This window comes from Buceros rhinoceros, unplaced genomic scaffold (assembly GCF_000710305.1).
Source record: "Buceros rhinoceros silvestris isolate BGI_N320 unplaced genomic scaffold, ASM71030v1 scaffold7068, whole genome shotgun sequence".
In the NCBI taxonomy this organism is placed as follows: Eukaryota; Metazoa; Chordata; class Aves; order Bucerotiformes; family Bucerotidae; genus Buceros; species Buceros rhinoceros.
This window is the reverse complement of record NW_010428543.1, coordinates 49,277-68,619: the sequence shown is the minus strand read 5'-3', so window position 1 is coordinate 68,619 and position 19,343 is coordinate 49,277. Positions and strand designations below refer to the sequence as shown.

At 35.6% G+C, this 19,343-nt stretch overlaps 1 protein-coding gene across 1 annotated transcript in view; it reads right to left on the bottom strand.

Moving 5' to 3' along the window:
- The window catches only part of SLIT2 (slit homolog 2 (Drosophila)), a gene marked incomplete at its 5' end in the record, with an annotated part of 98,222 nt that overhangs the window by 37,207 nt on the left and 41,672 nt on the right, over positions 1 to 19,343 (bottom strand). Inside the window, 10 exons of the mRNA XM_010142319.1 lie at positions 1,915 to 2,078; positions 4,580 to 4,651; positions 5,872 to 5,943; positions 6,168 to 6,239; positions 8,619 to 8,687; positions 11,733 to 11,865; positions 12,657 to 12,823; positions 13,932 to 14,075; positions 15,523 to 15,666; positions 18,940 to 19,014. Of these exons, the coding sequence (XP_010140621.1) occupies positions 1,915 to 2,078; positions 4,580 to 4,651; positions 5,872 to 5,943; positions 6,168 to 6,239; positions 8,619 to 8,687; positions 11,733 to 11,865; positions 12,657 to 12,823; positions 13,932 to 14,075; positions 15,523 to 15,666; positions 18,940 to 19,014 (1,112 nt within the window). The remainder of the gene's footprint in view (positions 1 to 1,914; positions 2,079 to 4,579; positions 4,652 to 5,871; positions 5,944 to 6,167; positions 6,240 to 8,618; positions 8,688 to 11,732; positions 11,866 to 12,656; positions 12,824 to 13,931; positions 14,076 to 15,522; positions 15,667 to 18,939; positions 19,015 to 19,343) is intronic.

Genomic DNA, 19,343 nt, shown 5'->3' with positions numbered 1-19,343 from the left:
TTCAATTGAATCCAGATACTATTTTCCTGTAAATACATATTCTGAAAACAGTTCCCTCACTCATAGACTAAGATTTTGGTTCTAATAGGAATACAGCATCTTCCTAATTTCTATTCAGCAGTTCATTTTTAAGCAAAAGATAAAAATTACTTATCTTTAAATAACAGACACTTATTTTCTTACAGGGCCATCATGTCACTGAAAAGCTGCTGATTTGCAATCTGTAATTATGAGCATCTTCATAGGACAGTGGCAGGAAAATTATTTTCACTCAAAGGTATCCAAAATACCAGACCTCCATTCTTGGAAGTTAAACAAATACAATTCTTACCCTGCATAATAATATAAAGGATATTTTCTAATGCGCAAGAGGAAGTTTGATATATTTCTAGATTGCCTAACAGAAACATAACAATGATTGTAGGCAGGGCCGATAGAGTTTATAAAACTGACAGAGCTGGAAAATAACCAGACAGGTCCTTCATGTCCATTCTTTCACTTATATCCCTACAACAGCGCGTTGTAAGAGCATATTTGCAATAAAGTTCAGTGGATGCTTGCAGAGAAAACGATCCAATTGGCCAGCAATCTAATTGGCCAGCAGTCTTATCTAAAATCAGACTAAGAGAGTTTTCAAAAGATAAGTGTCATACGCAGCAATACTGGCATGACCTCAGAGATGTACTCTTGGAAAATACAAGAATGATTTGGAGGGAAACACAATTCATTGGCATCACAAGCGACAAAATAGATTCCAGTGGTTTTTGTTTACAAAAATGTTTTTTGACAGAAAGCCTAAGGAGAGAAGACAAAATAGGATGAACATGCAGTAAAGAACAACTTTGAATGAGACAAACTCCAACAAAGTCCCATTGCTTTTTTAAGGAAGAAATTACAAAGGGATTAAGCTCACCTTTGAAGATACATTAATGGATAAATACATCAATATAGCTTGAAGACTGTGAGAGTAAGACTGTCTCTCATAGACCATGAGAGTAAGTTAATTCTACAAGACTTGAGATGATATTTATCTGATGCCTCAGAAATAACCATAAGTATAAACACACATGAATTTTGATTTTTTTTTTTTTTTTTTTTTTTGTGTCTACTGGGGATTTCAATGTTTCTACATCAGGACTATGAAAAATGAAGCTACAGCAGAACCTTTCTGTGATTTCAAAATATTTAAGAAGAGAGAAGTGGAAGGAATAGAGGAAGATTAAACAGTAAAACAAAACAAGTTCTCCATGTGAGTAAAAAAGTTACTTTTCTAACAAAAAAGGTTCAGAAATAGAATCTAGGAATTAACAGAGAATAATATAAATTGTGATATAAATGCCAACCACACTGGTACCGACTTGGAGATAAATACTCTTTGTCCAGACCCTGAGAAACCTCCCTGTATAACAACATTTTAGACTGAGACCTCTATAGAGGAAATGACATCCCTTTTAGCTATAGGTTTTTTTGCTTTTGAGGTTTTTTTTTTTATGCTTTCATCTGAAGTATCAAGAGGAAGGATTCTGGACATACTGATGCAATTAATTGCAGACTGCAAATATTACGGAAGAAAAGAGCATTTTTGGCTAAGTAAAGTGTAGATTTTTAAACTCTAGTTCATGACGGAGACAGTACCAACTATCTGTGTACATCTATGTACTGAGGACTGCAAGTCCAAAGACCTTTTTTCTCCATCTATTTGGAAATAAGTATCTATTTGAATAAATATCTATTTGAAAAGAAAGTCTTCCATTTCCTGAACGGAACTGGTATCTACATCTCTAAGTATGAGGAGGATTGATGACAAGGCTGAGTGAAGATGCTATAAATACAGGACTCCTATTTAACATTTCAACTCTTTATAAAAATTCAAAATTGCCACTTCAAAGAGAAAAAAAAAAACAACAGCAGTACCTTGGCAAGTAAATTTTTTAGAAGGAGTTGTGAGAAGAAGTTTATCTGCCATTTCTCCAGGACCAGCACAACGTGCAATACCAGGTTCTTTGTATTCTGATTTTACCCAGTCAGACAGCCACTGCATGTTACAATCACAATAAAGAGGATTTGCTCCAATAGCCCTATGGAAAACAGACAAACAAAAAGAGAATAAAGTTTTAATAGCTGGTTTTAAAAAGAGAAGCCAAAAAAGACGTTGGCAAAAAGCCCTTCAAACCACAAAGCTGCCCCCCCTCCACCAAACTGACTGTAAGAGTGTGAATTGCCTGGATTTGGGTTCTAAATCAAGAAGTGATTCTTCTAGCACTAAGCTTGGTCCAGAAACATACCTATTCTTAGCTGCATTATGTGTGAACTTTGGACAGGTAATACTAACTAGCTCTATTTCACTGTTGGTACATCATGGCCAACATAGCTGTATCAGCAGAATGAAACTGATACCGGGAAATTAAGTTAGCAAGAATAAAGTATTTATTCGAAGCAGCCAAGGCAACCCCAGAGAGTTCCACCCTGATATTTTTCCTTTTCAGTTTATGGCTCCCAGGCTGGTACAAACCATCTGTTTCTAAGCTTCCAAATGTGATTTAATTATTTCCTCTTTGGAGCTCTCCCACTGAACTCACAGCTATGTGCAGAATTCTGTAAGAGGTCTCTGCTGCATAAGTAAATAAAACTACATTATCCTAGCTTTGTGGTAGTTACATACCAATTGCCTTGTTATGAAAGCAAATCCATTTCTTTGAATAAATCGGATTTTTTTTTTAATTAAAAATTATTTAGCTAGAGATTTTCAGAATTAATTTCTGTAAAGGTCTTTTAAGCATCTATTTGCTCTGCTAGAAAAATATATATCCTTAAATATAAATATGCTGAAAACTCAGAAAAATGGTATGTTGTGTAGCTAATTTGGAGGATAGAAGCATTCTATAAACATGTACTTATATTCCTTTTAAGAAACAAAATAGCCATAGTACTTTCAACATATAATCTTGATGTGCACACAGACAAATGGCAGTATTAGAACATCCCCTTTTTTCAGATGTTTCAGTACTTTTTTTCTGATTGTTCCATAACTTTGGATCAATGGGTCTTCTGGAGATACAAAAAAAAAACTTTTGGTAAGCATGTGGAGTAGAAACTGCCACTGCTGGAACACTCTTTTCCGCCACACTAAACAGGAACCTCTCTCTGAATTATCTCCACATACTTCCAGCTGAACACGAGAAAGTATATATATATACTCATTCAGTCGGGCCTAAGTCAGAGCAGTAACAAAAATCAGACCTAGTGACAGGGAACATGTAGAATTTGTCCACTCCGTATTTGCAAGACTGAATGTCAGCCTGAACGGAGGTAACACAATGAGAATGTTAGTAAGGATAACTGGTAGCCAGTAAGAAAAAAAAAAAAAAAAAAAAAAAAAAAAAAAAACAAACCAGCATCAACAATCAAATCTATGTAAGTTTTACTAATATTTCATGCAGGTAAAATAGTTTAATAGTAGCATTTGAACCAATTATCACTGACTTAAAGCCTAATCAGTATCATTAAATTTCTGCGAAATGGCAAATCAAATGTAAATGTGCAGTACTGAACCAGAAACAGGTAATTAAGTTTTTTAACAACTGCAGATTTTCAGAAACATAAACCTATGTTTTAGATATATCTAAAGGCACTAATCAACTTCCTCCTCAATCTCACACAAAGATTTAATAACCCTCCATAAACACGACGGTTTACAGTTATGTAACTTGTTCTAATTTACAGTTATGTAACTTGTTCTAATCTAAGTTCCCATTTAAAATTATGTTCTGAAATAAGATGCCATGTATTTAATATCATCAGACACCATCACAGAATCATAGAGTAATTTAGGCCACTCTGGAGGTCATACAGTCTCACCTCCTGCACAAAGAAGGGCTCGAATCAAAGTCAGAGCTCAGGGCTGTTGTCCAGCTGAGCTCTGAAAATCTCCAGGGTTGGAGATTTTTCTGCTTCTTTGGGCAACCTGTTCCAAAGCTGAACCACCCTGACTGAAGACTTATTCATTATGATCAATCAGACTTCCATTGTGGCAGCTTGTGACTGTTGGCTTATTCACTATGCACCTCTGAGAAAAATCCCTCTCTGTCATTGCTGTAATACCCTCAGAGGCTTAAAGACTGTAAAGTTCCTCCCTGGCATCTCATTCTCCAGGCTAAATAACCCAGTTCATTTAGCATCTCTTCACAGACCATACAATCCAGCCACCTCCCCACCTTGCTTGCCCCATCAGGATTTGCTGTGGTTCCTATGCATCTGCTTTGCACTGGAGAAACTGAACACATACTCCAGATGTGGCCTTATGAGGCCCAAGCAGAAGGGAGTGACCACTATCCTCAGTCATCTGGCTGCTTGCTTTCTCATTCACCCCTGAGTGTCTTTAGCCTTCACTGCCTTAAGGGTGCATGGCAGACATGTGCTATTTGCTGCACAGAATTTTTCTCCTGAGCTGCTAACTCTCTGGCCAGTCCTCAGCCTGATAGATGAGCTTGTTCTAGAGCAGGCCTTTCCATTTTGTGTCAGCTATAAGAAATTTGCTAAATGTAGTATAAAAAAATACAGTTATTGTCTGAATACTCACAGGTGTGATAAAGCTGAAAGATCATTAAAAGCTCCTTCAGGAACAACAGAAATATCATTGCCATGTAAAGACCTTAAAAAGAAAATAAACAGAATAATATACATGCATGAAAATCAGATCATCTTTGCAAATTCATCCTGAATCTTCATAAGAAACGTTATTAATATGATTCTTCTAAAAATGAAAGAATAAAGGTCGGTAAAAGTAGGCACACTTCTGAAAAGTACTGATTAGATTTAGGGGTAGCAGAAGAATTAGTATTTCTGGCTTTTTCAGCAATTTCCTGTAATTGCCATTAACAACGGTTTTTTTCCTCTTTCCTGGATTCATGGAAAATACAGGCATTAACTGTTTGTTAATACAAGCATTAGGGTTGTTGCTCTAATTTGATGGTGAAGCTAGAGAACTAAAGACCTTCCTAAGCATCAATACTTGGACTGGTGTTCTCTCTCCTGCAGCAAACTGCACAAAATCTCTCTTTTTCCAAAAATTAATTCAGCTACATATCTTATACATATAGAATTATGGTTCCTGAAATTATCCATATTAATATAAAATAACTGAAGTTATGTGAGCACACTTAAGTAATGCCATGCTTGAGATACTTATTCCAACTAAGTAATTAAATGGTCATAAATTACCCAAATGAAGGCCAAAATTATGTGTTCTGCTGGGGACTTTTGAGAAAGAATTTTTGCATTAATGATAAATTGAAGCTGTGAAACTAGACTGACTGTTCTTTATTTTCCTTTGTCCCTTCTTGTGCCCTTTCAACCATGTTTTTCATAGTGGTAAAATGGAAAATTTTCTTGGAACCAGTAATTTTATTGATTGTCAATAGTTAACCACGATGTAATGATTTTGAAAATACTCCCATATTAAATGAAACAAAAAAGAAAAAAGAAGTTTGTTGGGATAAAAACATTCAAAATTCAACTGCAGACTCCCCCTATGTATAGAGAGAAGAATTTATGCATATGGCATTTCTGTTAGACCTTAATGCTTATAACAAGAATGAACATAACCCAAAAAAGAAATACAGCCAATATTAAAAAGCAGAAAAGTAAAAAGTGTATATCTCTATATACAATGTTTTCCAGAGTCACATAACTGCATCATTTTGAGAGTGTAATTCCCCAGAATGAAGCCACTTAGATTTTTAAGGCTATGTAATTATTACTTCTCAAATACTTGATAGGTTTTAAAATCTAGTAACTTTCTACAGATTTGCTATCTGAAGTACACAAATAAAAATTCTGGAAACCAGCAACGTTTAAAAAAATAATACTTACAACAACCTAAGTGATTTCAACCCATCAAAAGTCCGTGCAGGGATACACCTCAGGCGGTTGTAACTAAGAATTCTGAAAATACATAAAATTCTGTCAGCAAGTGTTACAGCCATTCAGTAAACAATGTAAAGCATGACCAAAACCAGCTTTTGCACATACAGCTAGTTAGGAAACAAGTTATTTTGCAGCCTACACAACAAGCAAGTTTTAATATCAAGTAAATGCTTTTTCTTTCCAAGACAAAAAAACCACACCATAATGCATCCAAAGAGTCACTGTTACATGTTTAAACTTACAAGGTGAGCAGCTGAGTCATGTTGCTGAAGCTCTGATTAGAAAGAGTGCTGATTCTGTTGTTACTTAAATCTCTATAAAAAATAAATTCAGAAATTCAGACCTTAAAATGACTGCCCCAATCCTGAAACACTCTAAGTTAACTGACAGACACATTATTTTTATTAGTAGAAGTAGTATCATCATTGGTATCAATATTTAAAGCAGCACATATTTATATTTTTACATGCCATATACAAGCCCAGCAAGTGTTTAGCTTGATAATGAAAAGCATTTCCATTTCAACACAGATGAAAAGCAGAGCAATGCATTCCTTTAAAACAGCAATGTCCATCATGCTACTGAGTTAATAATGCAATCCTATATGAACCCAATTATAGAAATGAAAGTGATGTTTTAAAGTGGAAACCATTCTAGACATGTCCCTGACACCTCAGTAAATATCATCCAGTGCTCTACTTAACACTTATATGCTGAAGACATCAAAGCCCAGAGCTATTATGACACAGAACAGTATCTAAGATTTATAGAGAAAGCCTTAACATCTTTCTTCTTGTTCAATATTCTAATGAATAATATCTTAAGCATAAGTATGATGGAAGCAGGAGTGGTATGCTGGTAGCTTCAAAGCAGCTTTGAAGAAGCGGTATTAAATGTGAATACTGGTTGTTCTTTATTCCCATATTGTGCTTTAGTTTTCATTTTATATTGACTATTTCACTATTGTTTACTGTATTCTGTTTTGCAACACAGCATTTGGTTCTGAGGGGACTTTGATACTTTAACTAAAAACTACTTTTGAATAGCTATGCAATATATCTATTTCTCTGCTTGAAATTTCATGAAAGCATACTGGACAACTGACTCATGATAATAAATATATTAGGCAAGTATAACAGAGCAACCTATTCAAAAGAGAAACAATAAGTTAGAAATAAATAATTTTCTTTATTAATCTAGAACTCAGGAGATTTGTATGGCCACAGAAGAACTATACAGAGTGTACTGCACAGCTGAGGAACATTCTCAATTTTGTAACAGTAGTATGAGGATACATCCAGAAGAGATTGCAATAATGTGCACCACAGGTCTGATAGAGACTGGTAATATTCATCTCATTTACATTTTATTTACTGTTCATCTATAATTCATTGTATTACATTTTTCTGCCAAGTTGTTTTGCGTATTTTCTGATTAGGAGGTAAAGTACACGATTTCTGGCTGTGACTGGCAAAAATCTCTGTGATGGAAGCCTTGCCAACAGGCCTCTAATTAACCTCATCTCTAGACATATATCCAGTCCTCAGTGATACTGTAACTGCACGCACTCCAACCTATATGCTTACTTCTTGTACCGAGGTTCAAAAGTATATGTTTTCTGTGTGGTACAGGTTAGATCTTCTTGTACATCTTCCCTAAACAATCCACAAAGATTTCAGATAGGTTCTATGCTGTTCACATTTGAGAATGTTGCAAGGTTTCTTTTTCTGATGTTATTTGCAAAATACAAAAAATTTGAAAACATATTTTTTTCTAAATTTGTGACCATGACCACTTTTGTCTAGCATGAAGTAAAGGAAATTAAGATCTTGTTTTTCAATGCCAAACCATTTTCAATATTTGCAGCAAAGCTCTAAACCCAGTGAAAAAGAAATTTAAGGCAATGTTACTCCCCTCCACTTTTTAATCTAATTATAATGAAAGCGCACACAGCTTACAGTTGCACAGTTCAGCCTCAGCTGGTATGCATTTTTATAGTCCTAACAAAGGCCATGGAATTACAGCGACAGTCTTCCAGTTTCTCTAACTGTACTCTCACAAGATACAGAAATCATATTCAAATCATTCATGAAGTAGAGGCAAAAAATTTTAGAGCAGCTGCTGATTTGCTCAAATCAGAGAGTCAGTCAGCAATAGAGTTGGGAGTAAGGCATTCTAGACAGACTCTCCTCATAAATCATTAAGTCAAAATATTGGGGAGAAACAAGAAGGGGTTACATTCAAGTGCTTCAACAGCTGTATGGGCTACACCATGTAGTGAAGCATATCACAGACTATTTCTTTTCTAAATGAAATAATTCTAGTGCCTTTAGGGAATTATGTAACAAAATGCTGTACTACCCTAACACCTTACCCTAATTAGCCTAACTTTGTCAGATCTTACATGTCTTTTCAGCTTAACTATAATTTCTGCTTATTTACTTTGTGATGTAATCACTGGAATGGAATACCCCTGTTCATAAAAATGTGGCTGACTATATTATATGTAGGATGTGGTAATTAGAATAAAATATCTTCCATTATAAAATGTGGTCATTATATTTGCTAAAAGATGTAAGACATTTTATGGTTTTATTTCTTATAACTAAAACCAGGTATAATGGAGAAGGATATTTTGTGAGTTTTTGTTTTTTTTTCATTCCAATAAAGAATGTTGCTCTAAAACTACTTACATGAGTGTTAAATGCTTGTAGTTGGAAAGCTCTTTTGGAACAAGGGTAAACTGATTTCCATCCAAATAACTAAAATAGAAAAATAAAACACAGAGCATTATGTTTTTCATTAAAACAGTAGCACCTTCATCCACTAATCTTAGAATCCAATAGTAAGGTCAATAATGAATGAATACATACTCTTTCAGTTTTATTAGAAACCTTTCTTATGAATTTTGGTTTTTAGAGATGTATCTGTAGGACCTGTACCCTAAAATCCAAATGCTATTGAAGCAGATAATATGAATATTATGAAGTAACAGTAGTAACAACCAGCTCTTACATAGTATTTTCTATTATTCCATAAAGACTCTGCAAAATGAGGTCTTTATCATTTCCTTTTCACACACACTTATAGGTGAAAAGTAAATCTGACTTCTGCAGGTCACAGTAAACGCGGATTTTGAGGTATTGTAAATAGAAACAGAGCCTGACATTGCAGAGGTAGTCCTCCACAGTAGATACAGCAAGGGCTTGTGCCAGCTTTAACAGTAAATTAATTTGTCATGCCTGCTGTCCAGGTCACCTTCCCTAATTTCTCCCTGCATATTTCATGATACATCAGGCATGACATACTAGAAGCCTGTTCCTATGGGTTATGTTAGGGACTAAAGACAGTTATTAATCACCCTTCACTAGAAAAGTTAGATTTTCTTTTTTCCCCCTATTTGTAGGTTTACAGCTCCTGTATTATATTGCTTGTTCTTCCACCCTCATAATTCTCAATAATAGCCATATTCATCCTTAGAGTTAACAGGTACAGAGCCATCAAACTGTATTGGCACCTGAGTTACAGGCAAAGGAAGGTAACAAGCCTTGCCTAAAAAGCTTCCAGTGTGCAGCCAGCCATTACAAAGGGCAAGTGGAGGGGCTCTTCACGTAACAAGGCGTGCAGATTAGAGATGATAAGAAATGCTGAATTTACCTGATTCTCTGAAACGGAGCAGACAGTGGCAGAAAGATTAAAGGTCTTTAGTTTCTCAACTGGGGCAAATGACTTGCTGATGGGGTTATTATGGTGGTATTACTTGTGTCCCCTGGAACCCAAGTAAAAACTACACCCTCATTATCCTTATGCAAAGAAGATAATTTAGCCATCCAAATACTTGGAACACACTTAAGAGCAGCTTCTGATAGAGAAATTCTTAGATTAATTTTGAACTTAATGTCTTTAAGAATGCTGCAGCATTTTTGGAAACTTCCGTCTTGACTAATTGGAGGGGCTGAAACACAGATAATCTTAATGAAGTAACTATCTACAACTAATCAAAAAAGCTTTTGCCTTTTCTCCTCCCTTCCCCTCACCTTTGGACCATGCCTTCCTCAGGGCTGCTTGCCAAATCCAAAATCTCTATCTCATCAAAATTTACGCTGACACTATCTTAATGACATTACATAAATGTTGGTGAAGGGAGCATAGGCTCATACACTTAATTATTAAAGAAGAAACTATCAACATTTAAACTTTTTGAAAGAGTAAGTATTCCGAGAATATTCTTTTATCAACCAATAAATTAGGATATATTGCTTTAGTTTCATTAGAACTAAAGTACTACAAGAATCCACTTGGCTGATAAAAATTCCTCCTTGTTCAAATGAAGCAACTATTAAGATATTTCATAAAAACACAGGAAGAGTACATCTTGGAAGGGTTCCGCATGCTAATGAACAAGAAGAATCAATCAGTATGCAACTAACAGGAACCACCTCCATTATCCTTTTGAAAAATATGCTAAATTGCATGGTTAGACTCTAATTAAAGCATACAAAATTGTACACAAATGACTTTTCAGTCACAGTCAGGATTCCATTTGCAATTCCAAAAATATCTCTTTTTAGCTGCTTAATTTTATATTGCACTGATGCCCTTACACTGTCAAATTGTACTTATTAGGCTAGATTAGATTTAATTAAGTCACCTTCTATTTGAGGAAAAAAAAGTAACACCAAAACCTAATGAAGTTAAGTTTTAGGTTTGTATAGCTGTGTGCTAATTTCAATTCTTAGTAATTTCTATTCATTAATGACTAAAACCTTTTTGATGCTATTAAGCATCAAACTAGTACAGACTTTTCAGAATTTTCTATATAATACCAAATAATAAAACAATAAAACTGTTTTAGTGACATAAGATACATAGTTGTGATGTCTTCTGAAAAAGCACAACATTAATCAGTCATTACGAAGCATTAGAAATTGAGTATTAAATACTTGCCATATGTATTACAAACTCAACTTTTTCTTGTCAATAATTTCTATTTCTTTCAGTCTTGTGACCTATTTGCTAAACATTCAAAACAAATGAATAACCCATATTTGTGGTTTATATTGTCTCCTTCATAAAGCATAAAAATTGACTTATCTAGTCTTATGAGTAGTTGTTTCAGTTATTATCTTCAACCAATATGTCATTTGCAAGCTCTTTTTTACAGCAATGTTACTGTCCATCTGCATATTCAAATTATATCTTTTCACTAAATGCTACCTTAACCATTTTTCTCATATAAAAATGTAAAGAGATTAATAAAATATCTCAGATTGTATACGACTGTCTATATGAAAAGTAAGACTTTCTATTAAAACCAATGTTTTTGAAATATCACAGAACCATGTTTATTATGAAAATACATTTGTTATGAAAACATGGTCTTCTTATTGATTTTTCATGTGATTGAACTTCTCACTCCATCCTAAACAGTGACCATAGATAAACCAGATTCACTGTTGTCCATAATTTAACCCACTGTAACATGATATCCACATTTAGTTATATGATGGTTCAGTGCTGGGGGTACAAATTCTGGGAGTAAGTACAACTTTATAAACACATATTTTTAAAGCTTTTCAGTAACAGTTCTTACAGTGTTTGGGGACTTACAGAGCATTCCTAGTTCAAACTTAACCTCAAGTTTCTCAAGATATTGTGCAAATCTTTATAAAGTGGTACATTAATGAATTTCAACTGATCTACCAAATCCAATTCTTCATTTTCTTCTCCTCTCATCCTTGAACCTGACAATATAAATCTGACTGATTTTCATAAAATAATAATAATTTAAAAAGCGTGCCACTTACAGTTCAGTTACGTCTTTTGGGATGCCTTTTGGCAAAGCTTTTAGGCCTTTGTTGCTGCAGCGAACTACTGTGTCTAGGCAAGTACATTCTGCGGGACAGCGGGACATTGGAGAGCAGCTATTGTCATCATTTCCTAGTCAATAAAAAGAAATGGATGCTAAGCTTGCTAAACAAATGTCGCTTGAGTATTAGTAGTAACATCCCACCTGGAATTCCTATAAGCAAAACATTAAGTCATCTCTGTAAACCATCACTCCAAGAATTTAAATTTTAAGTGAGTTTCAATTAGTACAATGCTGTTATACTAGGTAAAAATGCTATTATATGGAAAAGAAAGATCATTAAAGAAAGTACAAAACTTAAAATGAAAGATAATAAAGCAAAATATATGTTAATTTTCAAAATCAACAAATTATTAAAAATAAATGGAGTCTCCTTCAAGAAAAGTTACAGCCTTGAAAACTGACAAAATAATAAGGCAATAAACGGAAGCACGTATGAGAGAGATGTAAGATAGCAGCCTTTTTTTTTTTTTAATTAAGTGTCGAGGAAGTCACTAACCAAGCAAAATGGCATGTTATTTGATCAAGTAACCTGAAACAGAGCTTGATTCAAGCATCAGCATTTGAAAATATTGTCATTGAAAGATTTGATCAATTTCTTTAATTTTCATATTTCCTCTAAATTATGATTTACAGTACTGAACATAGGCAAGATAAACTTTTTGAAAGCATATATACAATAGCCATCTGCATGCTGATCATCCAAAAATGGGTGGAAGATTTTTAAACTGATGTAGAAACTGCGCATGAAGTGTAGATGAAGTTATTTAAAGCATAACATTTTGGGATCTATATTGGAATCATATGTAATTACATGTATGAAAGGTGAAATTATAAAAAGTTCAAATATTAATTTTCTTACCATCATCACATGTAAAATCTTGAATTGCCACATCCTGAATGGGAATCTCTTTGAGGAAGTAAGGTTTTTGGCAGCGAGGGTTCCCCGTCACAATGCGTTTCTTCCTTAGCCAGTCTCCAAGCCATGCGAGATGGCAGTTGCAATTGAAGGGGTTGGCCAAGAGGTTTCTGAGAGCCACAGAAAAATATTCTATTTCTATTTTCAAAAAGCTAAGCTTAAATATAATTCTTCAAACAATATTATGTACAAACCATAGGTGAAAGCTGTAATTTAGGCTCTGTGTGGTGAATCTTGATATAACTAATTTAGAAATAATTTAAAACTGTCAAAGACCTAACATTGTCAAGCCACTCTGTACTGATAATGCAATAATTTCATATAGAGATGAAGGCTGATTACTTTACATTATTAGCTTTAACCTGACAACAGCTATTCCATTAATTTGTCATCTCAAGATTTCCATCTTTTATTTGCTCCAGAGAATAAGTTTCCTATCTGAAGTGACAGCTAAGTTGATTACATGCCAGTTATGAAGATGAATTTACTTCTAGAAGTCTCAGTACTTTTGGCATCTCCTTACTTCAGCACAAGCCTATCGACAATTCCATTATTTATAAACATGTCATCCTTAATACGCACAAATTAGTCACTTGGTGCAAAGTGTCACTTTTTATGTAAAAACAGGATTAAGTACTTTCCTGAATGATACTATCTATAAAAAGCATTTCTTTCATAAACTGAGTGTCAGCTTTGCTCACCATTTTCACTTCCCTTATATTACATCACGGTTAAATGAAAAATGGATGATTCTTTTTATAGAGGATGAAATTAGAGCTTCACTATGAGATACCTATGGAATTAAGATCTTCAGAAGGCCAAGGAAATTTAAGATAATAATTGGACGGCATGGGCAGAAAGACAGACAACACAGTGATTTGACCAGCTGTGATTGTGCAATGCCTAGCCCAAACACGGCCTTTTACCGTGGCTCAGATCGGTGGGCTTCCATCAGGGAGGCAAGCAGGATGCTTTTCCTGCCTTCTCAGGCACTTCTGGAAACCAGTTCCATGCTGCATCAAAGAGTATCATGAAGACATACTCTTCATGCATCCAAGACAGTCCAGACAGCAAACCTTCTCAAAAATCCCTCTGTGAAGTCTTTCTTTCCCTTAACTTTATATCACGATGTGAAATTATACAGTAAACCATTGACAGAAATGTCCCCAAATATTAGAGGTTTAAATTTCGATAAGGTAAAACATGAATGTGACTTACAGCGTCGAGAGTGAATGCAGTGTATCGAAGGAGCCAGGTGCCACGGTGGTGATTTGGTTGTCATACAGCGAGAGCAGGCGGACTGAGCTCAGGCCCGTGAAGCTGTCGTTTCCCACACAGCTCACACGGTTGCTCCTCAGCATCCTGAGAAATGAAGTATCAGCCTTTCTTAGCTTGGCCCAAGCAGGGGCTGTAGTTGATGGGGTGGCCTGAGCAAGGGCCAAGAGGTATGACTCCAAGGGACTGCTGCTGGTGGAGGAACCACAAGTGCAGGGACCCCTGTGCCGCCTGTCACCTCACTTGAAGGGTCTGAGTGCAGTGTGAATGGAGACGATTGGAAAACAGAAAGGCGAGTGGGCAGGTTTCACAGAGGCCAGAGGTGTTTCCCCTAAACATTTCTGCTTTTTTTTTCTTTCAATACTAGAATCAGTAACTACGAGCCTGTTAATTGACAAATTAAATTAATTGAAATTACCCAAATCAGAGACACACTGCAGCCCCCGCTTCATGTTTCCCGGCCGAATGACTCCAGCACTGCTATTTGCATGGAGCAGAAGGTTACACCAGCTGATCTCCTCCTGAGGCCCTTTCAACCTGAATTTTCTTAGGATAAATTCTAGAAACAATTTCTACTACATTCTCAAGCATTTCAATTAAATGAAAGCAGGCTACCCTGGCTCCTCAGCATGACTCTAGAATTTAGAAAAAAATTCAGAATGCTAAGCAAGAAACAGCTCTTCTAAAGAATTTCTGTAAAACATATGAGCTTTAAAATTTGCTGTTCTCCTATCTGTCCATCAATAAATCAATATTTTCCCCATGCTCTGGTCTAAAAATAGCTGCTTCTAACAATTTTAACAGCTTTAAATGCAAAGTTAGAAATGATAGGCCTGATTTATTAAAAATACCTAATGTCTCTGGACAGCTGAAGCCCCAAAGACCATAATCTTGGCTCTGCTCTGCTGATCAGAAGGCCAGGCTCTCTGAAGAAGGCCTAGAAGTTGTGAATTGTATAAACATCTTCATTTTGAGTGGAAAGAGCTAACCTGCCTTCACGGAAAGAATGAAATGAGTACATTCGCTATAGTGTTTTTACTTCTCCCTTCAATGTTGAAATGACATTAAAATTACTTAGGAGAGAATCATTTCCCGCGTTTAAATATCCAGAATAACTTTTTCCTCTAGCAAAATTCCCATTAATGGTTGAGCTGAATTGAATCAGACTACATTACATAAAATGTGTAATTCCCATGCAAAATTGTGTTACTTTGAAGCAGATGATTATTCCCATTTCCATTTCTATAGCGGGATGTTTACCCATTCTCAACCACATCACCATTTTACAGGACTCATAATATCTGTAGTCAAGTAACCACAACGAAAAACTCAGCTACATTATATTCATAATTGATAATTAATGAATTCAAATAATGTGTGATAACTTTTTGTAAAATAGAAACAAAACCCAAGAATAATCATAGCTAAAATAGAACCTCCAAAATAATCTTCCAAAATAAAATATTTTAGGATATTTCTTTAAAAAATACCTGGCAGAAAGGAAAAATGAAAAGACCCAAATAATTACACTTACAGTGTTTTGAGACTTTCTAGTCCTTTGAACATTTTGTGTCGAACACTTTCCAAGCGGTTACTAGTGAGCAGTAGTTCATTCACACCAGAGGCTCCGTCAAATGCGCCTTCTTCAATATCTGTGATCTTGTTATTGCTTAGGTTTCTATTACACATGAATAGAACCACAAAAACATGATTTCTTATTATATAAAAGCAACAAACATATTGTTCAACGTTGAACCAATAAAGCAAATTTCAATGTCCTGCAAACCAAAGAAGTAAAGATTTTTAAAGCAGTCTTTGGAAGATGTTTTTAAATAATGGCAATTACCTACTCCATGCTGCCACCACACAAGAACACATTTTCATAATTCTGAATCTTCTCAGTGATTGTGTATTTTTTTTCATGCCTGTAGTCCTTGTAGCATTATTAGATGAATGAATAAGAAAATGATACTGTATGTGTACCAGCACAACTAACCACTCTGATTTCTTTATTTCATCTTGGTAGGCACAAATATAAGAAAACTGTATAAACAGCAACATATGTAAATGAAATGTGTGAATGTAAACAGTACATGAAATGTTAATCATTTATGACATTACTTAAAAAGGAGGCTTTATAAACAAAATAATTCATTTATCCGCAATTTGCATGCAAAACAGATTAAAAAGTGGGAAAATGATCTAAAATACTGCCAAAATATTTGGTGTTTATGGTTTTTAGTTGAAATATGGAAAAATTACACCCCAAATGGGTAGGTGTCTGTACTATATATAAAACAGCATACATACACAACACCACACAAGGGTATCTCCTCAGCCTCCTTTTCTCCAGACTAAACCCCAGTTCCTGCAGCTGCTCCTCATAAGATTTGTTCTCTAAACCCTCCACCAGCTTCATTGCTCTTCTCTGGACATGCTTCAGCACCTAAATGTCCTTCTTGTGCTGAGGTGCCCAAAACTGAACCCAGTATCTGAGGTGTGGCCTCACCAGTGCTGAGTACAGGGGGGTAATCACTTCCCTACTCCTGATGGCCACACCACCTCTTGGCCACCTGGGCACACTGCTGGCTCATATTTACCCAGCTGTCAACCAGCCTGTAGCATTGCAAAGGGTTGTTGTGACCCAAGGGCAGGATGTGGCACTCAGCCTTGTTGAACTTCATACAACTGGTCTCAACTGACAATTGATCCAGCTTGTCCAGATCCCTCTGTAGAGCCTCCCTACCCTCAAACATATCAACATTTCCACCCAACTTGGTGTCACCTGCAGAATTATCGAGAGTGCATTCGAACTCCTCATCACTGATAAAGATGTTCAAGAGAACAGGCCCCACCACTGAGCTCTGTGGAACACCACTTGTGACTGGCCACCAACTAGATTTGACTCCATTCACCACCACTCTCTGGGCTTGGCCATCCAGTCAGTTTTTTACCCAGCAAAGCGTACGCTCATCCAAGCCATGAGCAGCCATTTTCTCCAGGAGGATGCTGTGGGAAACAGTGTCAAAGGCTTTACTAAATTCTAGGTAGACAATGTCTGCAATCATTGCTTTCATTTTGTTTCACAGTGGCGCCATTTAGTCTCCTGTAAGGAGCTGCATAAGACTAGAAACTCATTATTTCTCATCTTGGCTGGCTTCTATGTGTCAAGCCTTTAGTTTCCTAAAATCTTACTTATTCCTGGTGTAACGTGGATAGTACTTCATCCACTTCACAGGGATATTTTAAGGATTAATGTTGCATAGCTAATCAATGATGCAGTGCATATATGTGCTTTATTACTGATGAACCATCAAATCAATTAAATAGGCCCCAATTTTTCAGTGACATCTGTGCACAAAGACCTTTGCACCTATTTGAAACTCCAGAAGAAATATGAGCTTCGCAAAAATACAGAATTCCCTTGTATTGTGTCTCTGTAACATCACTACCTCACTGCTTTCCAGTCATGCTTAACCAGGCACTGTATTATTCCCTGAATTGAAGAACTGAAGTCTGTTTTAACTTCTCATAACTATATTAAGGAAGCTACAGAGCAGTATTACTAAAAATGCTAATTGTTCATTAACATTTCCTCCTTCTGTCCTTCCTCAATTACCCAGTTTTCAAAGCTCTTCAAAGTTCCAGCAGAAAGCTATACTAAGACCTATTACTATTCTTCCTTTCCTGTCTTTTGTCTTCTCCTTTTGAACACCTCAGCTTTAGATGACATTACATGTTTACTAAGCTACATTTATCACCTGAAAATATGTAATTACTGAGAGCATATTCCCTTTTTTCCGTTTTTCTTAAATATGAAGAACTGACATGTGTGTGCATGTGCAAGTATGTCACATCAAGTACCTATTTCAAAGGTACTCTGCATCTATAAAAAGTGCTAATCTGAGGCCCTTGAGGAATGGAGAAATCTGGGTATCTACTGCACAACACCAGAACAATGCTGTGCCAGACATTCCTACATTTTTTAAGTATCTCAGCCCAATCTGAAGTGCCAAGGTATACTCAAGTGGATAGGTCAAAAGAAAAGTTGATTTTTGTTTGGTTTGGGTTTTCTTTTTTGATCTTTGACTACTAACTAAAAATTAAGTAATAAATAATTAACTAATTGAGATTATGACTGCCAGCAAGGATCTGGATAAAGCTCCCCTTGAGATTTCGGTCACTAGTAATGTACACTAATCTTTTACAAACAGTAGTAACTTGGTGACTACAAAGCAGTCATTTTCACTTATCTGATACATTGTTACTTGCATTTTTCTTCATTTACTATTCATATTTGGATTTAATCCTTAAAAGATTGAACACAGAGTCACTAAATCTAACTAAATGATCTACCAACAAATATGTTTTTAAAACAAGCAAAAGAAAAGATTTTCATAGATTTATTTTTAGTAATGGCTGCAACCGGTAATACTATAAACTCTTCTTAGTACATGAACTGTGGACATGGACTTACATGGATGCGCCACCAAACCATTTTTTCCTCAGTCATTTAATTTTGATTTCCCATCATTTAATGACAGTTTAATGAAGCACAGAATCAAAGGCATATCTATCTTGAACGTGCTGAAAGAGGCAAAATTGCCCGGTTAGGGAGTAGTATAGGAAGTTACAAAAGATTACTGGAACCTTTTTTGAGCAGCTTTTACTGTTAACTCCCTGCGGTGGCTGCATAACAGACCAGTTGGCTGGACACTGCAGTGAAGGTGCTGGAGCTATGCACCATGGAGAAACTGTTGCTGGCAGTGCTTAGTCCCATAGAGAAGACCTGCTAACTCTGACCTACCTCAGTGATTAATTTAAACCCATTCTTGGTTTTTGATTAGAATATACTGAATCTTTTATAAATAACAACTAAGAAAGGTGGAGAAACACAGCAAGGAGCTACCATGCTAATCTGAATAGACGAAGACACTGAAGTTGCACTTACATTTTACGCAGCTGAGGAAGTTTCTTGAAGATTCCTGTAGCTTCCAGGACTGAAAATTCGTTGTTATTTAGTCGCCTACAAGAAATTTCACCAATTTCAGAAAAAAATATTAAGGCATTTGTACAGAATGTTCCTCACTAAGTGAACTTTTTTGGCTGGTTTAACTGAATGGCTGGTGCATAACTGGTAACTGAAGGACAATTCCATATATACTGACATTTCTAATTCTGATAATTCTTGTGAATGAATATTCTCATTAGTTAAACTTAGGCATACATGCAGAATCAAAAGCAGATCACAAAATATCATACAACTAAAACTGCAGAGACTTTTTTTTTTTAAGGGAAGAAACAAAAATGTATGTAAGAAAGTATTCTATGGCAACTTATAAATAAAAACCTTTA